Genomic DNA, 7,954 nt, shown 5'->3' with positions numbered 1-7,954 from the left:
TAGGCGAGAGCGGTCCATGAGGCGTCTATCCTTATATTATGTCTATGATATCTATGGCTACGTTTCAGTCTCTGACTTCCTGGTTCGATTCGGTTGATCGGTAAAAAATAAGGGGTACTTAAAAGGCATCTAGAAGGTCTTGTTGTCATATCTGGGAACATAAACACGGCAAACAAAGGTATCAGCTGATATGTTACATATCGGAACACACGGATTCCTGTGGCTGGCGGCTCTCAGCCTAATTCAAAACGTTGAATTCTGCTCTTCCGCGGAAATACCGGATGTCCCTAGTATTGCCACTTACTTCGGAACTAAGACTCGCTATGAGGAGGTGAAGCCGAACCTACTCCGAGACCCTTTAACCGTGAACACCTCGGTCCTCAGACCCCCGCCAGGTGATTTTTGCACCCCATTCCACGTGACCGCCATCATTAGACATGGTAGTCGGTTTCCTACCATCAAGAACATCCGCAGAATACACAGACTAAGCGAGCTACTCCAGAATGAAACTTCCAGAACCTCAGAGAGCTCCACTGGCTGGCTGGTTGAGCTCCGGAACCGTTGGGAACCCTGGTACACCGAGGACATGGACGGTAAGCATTCTAGACTGGAGTTTTTGCTGGCAACTTTTGCAGGGAATTTCTTTTCAGGAAATATTTTTCAAGTAAAAATCTGAAGATGAATTTAAGGTAATAAAAGAAGAAAAAATGGATTTACATTACACAGGATAAAAAAAAATCAGGCCTTTTTAAAAATAATAATTTGCATCTAGAATTTTTAAATATTCCAGAAAAATGAATCCTCTTATGCCTCTTAATCAGGTCAGCTGGTGAGGAAGGGTAGGGAAGACCTCCAGTTCCTGGCCCAGCGGCTGGCCACTTTGTTACCATCTCTGCTGTCGGAAGAAAATGTGAGGAAGAGGAGAATCCACTTTGTGACCAGCTCTAAGCATCGCTGTGTGAGCAGCGTGGAGGCATTCCAGGAGGGTCTGCAGCAACACTGGGGTTGCCATGGTGACAGTCACCACTGCTGCTGCTGCCACCACTGCAATATATTCTGGTGTTCTGATTGTCTGTGCTATCTCGTCAGATCAGCGCTACGATAGGAAAGTCTGTACTATGCCTGTCGGTCGCTGCTACCTTTCGAAAACCACTACCGTCATGTTTACATACCAAATACCTTATCAGTCAGTGTCAATGTTAAATATAATAATCGGAAATCATTATTTAAGTGACGGTATTTAAGTGGCGCTTAGCAGTGATACGTAGCATAAAAATATGTGAATGACGAAAACTTTTCTAAAACCACCTGAACCCGTTTAAAATACCTACTTATGTAATTGCACTAATATCCTTCTTGAGAATAACGTGCCTGTTTTAATATGTAAAGCTAATACATTTAGATGCACTAAACCTCATATTAGAATCCTACCTTCATAAAATACACATGGTTCCACATAATGATCTACCAAAACTCCATCCAAATATTTTACCTGGTAAATATGTGGGTAGCACATTTTGCTGCAGCAGATTCCTTCATTTGAATGTTATAAAATACAGAAGTAGCACATGTTGATGCACTAAAACTATTACACCATAGACATAAACAGCTTCAATACCACATAATAACGCTACCAGCATGCTCTATTTGACAAGGTTTAATAAAAAAAAAATTAAAGGCCCTATATTTTAAATGAGGACAAAATGTCCCACAAAAACAACGTATTTTGTCCTGATTCACATGACTGACGACAAGTAATGACTTTCTTGCTTACAGTATACAGTAAAGTAAAGACATTGCGGATGACAAATAAAGCCATTTACAAATATGGTTACAAGTTGCCTGTCATGTAAACTTAAAACATGAAGTAATACAGCAGCTAAATGAAAGCCAGGTATAAAATAAATTAATTAAAGCTTGCCTTAATCTTTGACGAAATAAAACAGATGAAACGAAACTTCCACAGGTAGGATGTATTGATAAGAAATCTGCTGAGTAAGAAGTATGTGACATAGCATCAATGTGTGCATGCGCATTACCACAAGGTAGGACAGATTGATGAGTAGCACAGATAGTTAGAACACCTGACAAGTCTTTTACCTAAAATGTTGACCTCTGACCTCTGCCCTTACAGACAGTGCTCAAGGATACAACCATGAGGTGGATGATGAACTAATGCGCTTCTTTGAGCGTTGCCGTGGTTATGTGGAAGGCGTGGAGAACAACCACACTGCGCTGCTGGAAGTTGAGAAGTTCAAACATGGCGAGGAAATGCAGGCAGTGAGGAGGAGGTTGGCTGAGAAACTCGGCCTTTCTCTTCACCTACTCACCCCAGGTAGGAGCCAAGAGGCATTCCCTCAAGTTAGAGATGTAATATAGAACTTGGAAGTTGAAGAATATTACAACATTTCTCTTTTTTTTCTTTTTACCAATTTTGCAGATGTTTTTCTCATTCTGTGTGTTTAGTCACTCTATCAGATTGTAATGTTAGAAAGGAATATTCCCTTTGACCTTTTTTTCCCCTTTCTGGCACTTCTAGACTTGGTGGAAGCAGCGTTCTTCATCTGTTCCTACGAACTGTCCATCAAATCCATCCACTCACCATGGTGCTTCCTGTTTGATGAGAGTGATGCAAAGGTATGAGAGCAATATTTTCTGAAAGATATTTGCAAAATTGATATAAAACAAAAAAATTGCAAGGAAATGCATTATTTCTCAGTAAACTCACAGTGAACCTCAGTTTACTTTGGTTTAAAATGCTGAATTATCAAAAATAAAGTTTGAATCAATTCAGGTGTGGGTGAGCAAAGTGAAGGGTGCCTTCAGTAATGTCTGTCTAGGTAGCAGAAACCAACCTTAGCAAAATGTTATGAACATGTTAGGATGCACATCTTTTCTTATAAGACAAGGTTTTCACACCTTAAACTTTTAAGGTCAAGTTTAAAGTTTTCCCTACTACAAAAGCAAAATGGTTGATCAGAAATGGAAAGTTGAAAAGCTTGGTCCAGGCATTTAGACTCTTTGAATTGGAACACAGTTTGGTCAAAAGGGTTACCCTCTGGAGGCAGAAACAGAGATTTGTTCTGATTCATTTTGGATTTTCAATCAGGAAAAATGTTGGTTCTGAGGTTTATCATCTGGGATCTTGAACAAAGACCAGAATAGATTAAACTGATCAATGATTTTTGATGCTGTTTTCTCCTTATCATTTTTCTGCAGGTGTTGGAGTACAGTTTTGATCTGAAGCAATTCTGGAAGCGCTCTCATGGTCACTTAATCAGCAGTCTGTCCAGCTGTCCGCTCTTCCATCACATTTTCAGGACTCTCGATAAAGCTGGTCGTCCTCGCAGGTGGGGTGTTCCCTGACTAAGCTCTAGGAACCCCCTTATTGATTCCCTATTGTTAATTGACTGAATCCTGGTTGATTCCAGATCCACCGAGGCAGGGCCAGAACCAGCCTCTGTCTTGGTGGGACATGCTGAGACGCTCATCCCCCTCATCTCCCTACTTGGACTGTACAAAGACCAGACTCTGCCCACTGCTAGCAACTACCACTCACAGCATGGTATGAAGCCTGACATTTATCAAATTTGAAATGTGTATGTATTTCTTTCTACATGCCAGGAAGGTTCCCATTTTTGGAACAAAAAAAGGTCTCACTTTTTCCAAAAAGGAAAGATAAATTTTTACAAGGAAATTTTCTTAAAATGACAAAACACTGGAGTGCTAGAAGCATCTTTTAATTCTATGTTATGTAAAAATAAGTAAAAAAGGAAAAAAGTTTAGTAAAATTTGAAGGCATCTAGAAGTGTTGGGGGAAACTTTATGCTAAAAAGACATTTTAAAAAAAAATAGGAAAAGCTGACTCCTTTCTGGACATACTCAAAATTTCACCCAAATTACTAAATAAAAGAAAGCATTTATTTATTTATTTATTTTAAAAAAATATATTTTATAATAAATAGAGTTTACACCATACTGGGATGGTCAGCGGAATTATTAAAATGGTAGTATATTGGTTTTTTTTTTTGGGTTTTTTGGGGGACAGGGGGTTACAGGCAAACAGTGCCATTTTATAGCACAATCAATCAACTATGTTATCTTCGGTTGTTATACCGTATGTCAAAGATAACTTAAAAGAAATTAGACTTCATAATTTGAAGCCTTAATATCGGGTCTCTGTCTCCTTAAGTTTCTACTCTTTGACACTCTGCCTTCAGCACGTCATCACAATAATGCTTCTCATTATGACGTTAGCAACCATTGTTGGGAGCATAGAACTGAGAATTAGTGTGTATGTTAATCAGACCAGCTAACTTGCAATTAGCAAGTTAGGTGCTTGCTAACTGCTGCTACTCTGTTAGAGCTGTGTGAGGGAGGTGAGGATGGAGGTGTATTGTGAGGTGGAAGCTCAGCTGGAGACTACAGCTCCAAGAGGAGCTTTGTGGAAATACTCGGCGTCCTGTGGGAGCAAACACAAACACCTCTGAATGACTGCCACAGGAAATTCAAGGAGTTCTCAAACATGCATGAAAGAATCAAGGCGACACTCTAGCTATGTTTTTGATTAGGGAATAATAACATGACATAAAGCTAATAAAATCTTTATTCAGCTCTCCTTACTCTAAAGAGTAAAGAGATTTCAATAGAGATTTTTAAAATCAACTTTTTTTTTAATCGACTGTAACCAACTGCCTTCAGAAGTCACATAGTGTTTTCAAATGAACATGTCCTGTTGTTCAGAACAATAACTGCACATCTCTCTGTAGGAAGAAGTTTCCGGACCAGTCGCATCATTCCATACGCTGCCAACCTGCTCTTCGTTCTCTATGACTGTCAGCGTGGCCCCCGACTACAGCTGCTCATCAATGAGACTCCACTACGCTTTCCAAACTTTCAGACTGAGGATGCACCACTCTACAGGGATGTTCGTGCAGCATACCGCTACCTGCTAGATGGCTGTGACTTCAACACAGAGTGTGAGAGGAAACCCGAAGGCCGGGGACCCAACACTGAGCTTTGACAGCTTTAACCCTTACACAATCTTATTCTGTCTTAATCCACCTGGTGACAAAGCCTCAAACTCACTCAGGCATCATCCAATCAGATACTGTAGCTGCAAAACTGCTCTTCAAGGTCTGAACTTTCTTAAGTGTTGCAAAAACTGACTGGAGTGATTATTCCCTCTTAGTGGAGCTGTGACACTCCATTGAAGTGATTTCTTTTCATAAACTGCTGTTTAAAGGGCATCCAGATATCTACCAGCTCTTTTCAATAGCAAACAGTTTCTGTACCATTTCCAGCCTCTGCATACAAAAATATTAATGTAATCAACTGGAAAAATCTCTGTGTTCCACTCAACTAGCTGAAATTTACTGAAATTGTATTTAGATGAATACAAAGAATATTGCAGCAAGGCCTTACTCTAATTTTTTAACTGACTCTTTAATCTGGGATTCTGTCTGAAGCTTTAAGTTAATTTCTTGCTGACTCAGGTTTTATTTAAGGCAGCAGTATGTAACTTTTATTTAAAATGTTTTCTACATATGTTAAAACCATTGCTATGCCATGACAGCATAATATGAGCATATGTAAAGATGGATCTCTCTTCATAGATTGCAGCTACTATTGCAGTCTGCAAAAATGCACCGCTGCCAGTCGGTAGCCAAGAGGAAAGTCTTGGAGCTGTCAATCAATTCCTGTATGTGCTGCTAAATGTGTTGATGGCAGAGAAATAATTTGATGTTACAGGACCTATATTGGTGGCCATGACAATTATCCTGAACTTTCCTGGCAGGCTATGTTGTGATAAGCCAGTTGTAGTTTATCACATAAGCTACAACTGGCTTATGTTGTAGCCAGTTGTAGCTGATACAGCAGCTTCATGAAAGCCAGGTATAAAATAAATTAATTAAAGCTTACCTTAAACAGCTCTGTAAATGCTGTTTACTTTTGTAAACAGCATTTACAGAGCCCTCCTTCTGGCTCTGATTGGTCGCTTCTAGTAAGCACTGGGAGAAGGCATAGGACCACAATTTTTTTTCACAGCTTATCTGCCTCATCCCATAGTGTTGCAACATAGTGACAGTTTCAACTAATATTTAAAACATATTTTTTTATCAAATTTACATATTAACAGTTTTGAAATTGTGACTGCACAAATTCCTGCTCTGGGTTTAGAAAATATCTTGTGGGTGAAATAATTGGTGTATGTGCCAAATAAGTTTTCAGGGTGCTTTTGGTTCCAAATGTTTCTGAATTAAAGCTTTAATAAAGCAAGATTTTCAGATTAAATATTTGTGCTTATTTACTAAAGCAGAGACATGTGGGACTATTTCCTTTTCCCAGGCTCTGCTTTGGCAGCCCCGCTTTACTCCAAAGTAATCACGTTTCCACAGACCTGGCTAGGTCTGGAGCAGGGAGACGCCTCCATGGAGGGGACAGAGGTATATAACGCCTGAGCCCCACCTCCAGGAGTTATAAATAAAGCCATTTACAAATATGGTTACATGTAGACATGTAATTGTGTGGCGGTTGTCATACTCCAAACCGCCACACAATTTAACAATCCTTATTGGTCCCCCAAAACCTCATGAAACGGCGGAAAATTCTATACTGTACCATGCTGCTAGCACTTACCAACAACAGCGCAGCCCACCATAAATAATAACCCGGGCAGAACACGATGTGCTAAATAATAAAACATAATTTAACAAAGCTTTGAAGCAGATAAATTTTCCTCGAGGAATTTTAATAATCGAGGTACTCGAATCATTTGAGGAATCGTTACAGTCCTACTGTCATGTAAACTTTAAAACATAAAGTAATACAGCAGCTTCATGAAAGCCAGGTATAAAATAAATTAATTAAAGCTTACCTTAATCTTGGACGAAATGAAACCTCCACAGGTAGGATGCGTCGCTCCTTCACCCTGACGTTCCTTCCCTCGGGGGGGGGAGGGGATTTATGAATAATGTGCCACTGGGTGGGACTTCCACTGCAGTGATGGACATTATTTTATGGCGGTGTTTTTTGTTTTTAAAAAGTGATCCATAGAACAATCAGTCATGCATAGTTGGTTAGAGTTACCCCAAAATTGTACTCCAATCAGAGTAGCATACCCATACCTTAAAAACACCTTTTTAAGCAAGAGTAAAAAGTATTTGGTAAACTACTCAAGTACTGAGTAACTGATCAACTGATCATAACACCTGATTTAATATTCAAAATATGTCCTCAGACAGCCAAAAGTATAAAAGTTATGTGAACATTCTGGTACTGTAAAGAGTATTACTAAAATATTTATAGAAATAAGGAGTTAGGTTTGGAGGCTGGTTCTAGACCAAATTTAACACAGGGGCAGGATAGTTGGTGGTTTTCCATGGCGACACTTGAAAAAGAATGGGGGGAAAAACCCCAAAACAAAACAGAGCATTATTTCATCATTTGATATAATAAGTGAGCCAAAGAGCCACTTGTGTCTCTAGAGATCCAGGTTGCAGATCCCTGGCAGATGGAAAGTGTGATCATATACAGCAGCTAAAAGTGCAGCACTATAATTTTTAATTTGTTGTTAAAGTAAAATTGTGAAAGTTTTTTAAAAAAGTGATCCACCACTGAGTATTAATATAAGACATTTATTTAGTATAACTTCTTTGGTACCCCGTTGGCCCCCATCTAGAACCCCCCAAGGCTGCAGGTCTGTGTCTGGTACATAAATGGGGTAAGTGGTGCTTGGTATAATACCGGGTTCAGCCCCGCTATGAAGGCTAACTGAGATTCCGTTAATCTAAAAAATTAATTATTCTCTAACATTGACTTAGATTATCTGACACAAGGGCCTATATTAGAAATGAAACAATGTAACATATATTACATTCACCAGCAAAGTTTACACAGGTGGTAAAGACTATTATTTATATTCTTTCACTCTGTCAAAAGTAAGATACATCCT

The 7,954-nt window shown here is 39.2% G+C and overlaps 1 protein-coding gene across 1 annotated transcript; it reads left to right on the top strand.

Annotated features, from left to right (window-relative positions):
- The first annotated feature begins 29 nt into the window (after window positions 1-29).
- LOC103129792 (multiple inositol polyphosphate phosphatase 1) lies at window positions 30-6,294 on the top strand. Its single transcript, XM_016665389.1, has 7 exons — window positions 30-593; window positions 822-1,013; window positions 2,135-2,335; window positions 2,540-2,637; window positions 3,220-3,350; window positions 3,432-3,565; window positions 4,770-6,294. The coding sequence occupies exons 1-7, from the start codon at window positions 191-193 to the stop codon at window positions 5,021-5,023; spliced, it is 1,413 nt and encodes a 470-aa protein (XP_016520875.1). The 5' UTR covers window positions 30-190; the 3' UTR covers window positions 5,024-6,294.
- The last annotated feature ends 1,660 nt before the right edge of the window (window positions 6,295-7,954 follow it).

Source organism: Poecilia formosa, unplaced genomic scaffold (assembly GCF_000485575.1).
Source record: "Poecilia formosa unplaced genomic scaffold, Poecilia_formosa-5.1.2 Scaffold578, whole genome shotgun sequence".
Taxonomy (NCBI): Eukaryota; Metazoa; Chordata; class Actinopteri; order Cyprinodontiformes; family Poeciliidae; genus Poecilia; species Poecilia formosa.
Note: the sequence above shows the minus strand (reverse complement) of the source record. Positions and strands in the feature narration are given on the sequence as shown.

Excerpts from the sequence above, each read along its gene's own strand:
- LOC103129792 (XM_016665389.1), top strand. The coding sequence starts at position 191 with ATGTTACATATCGGAACACACGGATTCCTGTGGCTGGCGGCTCTCAGC. Across the intron at positions 2,638-3,219 it reads TTGATGAGAGTGATGCAAAG|GTGTTGGAGTACAGTTTTGA; the intron begins GTATGAGAGCAA and ends ATTTTTCTGCAG. Across the intron at positions 3,566-4,769 it reads CAACTACCACTCACAGCATG|GAAGAAGTTTCCGGACCAGT; the intron begins GTATGAAGCCTG and ends ATCTCTCTGTAG.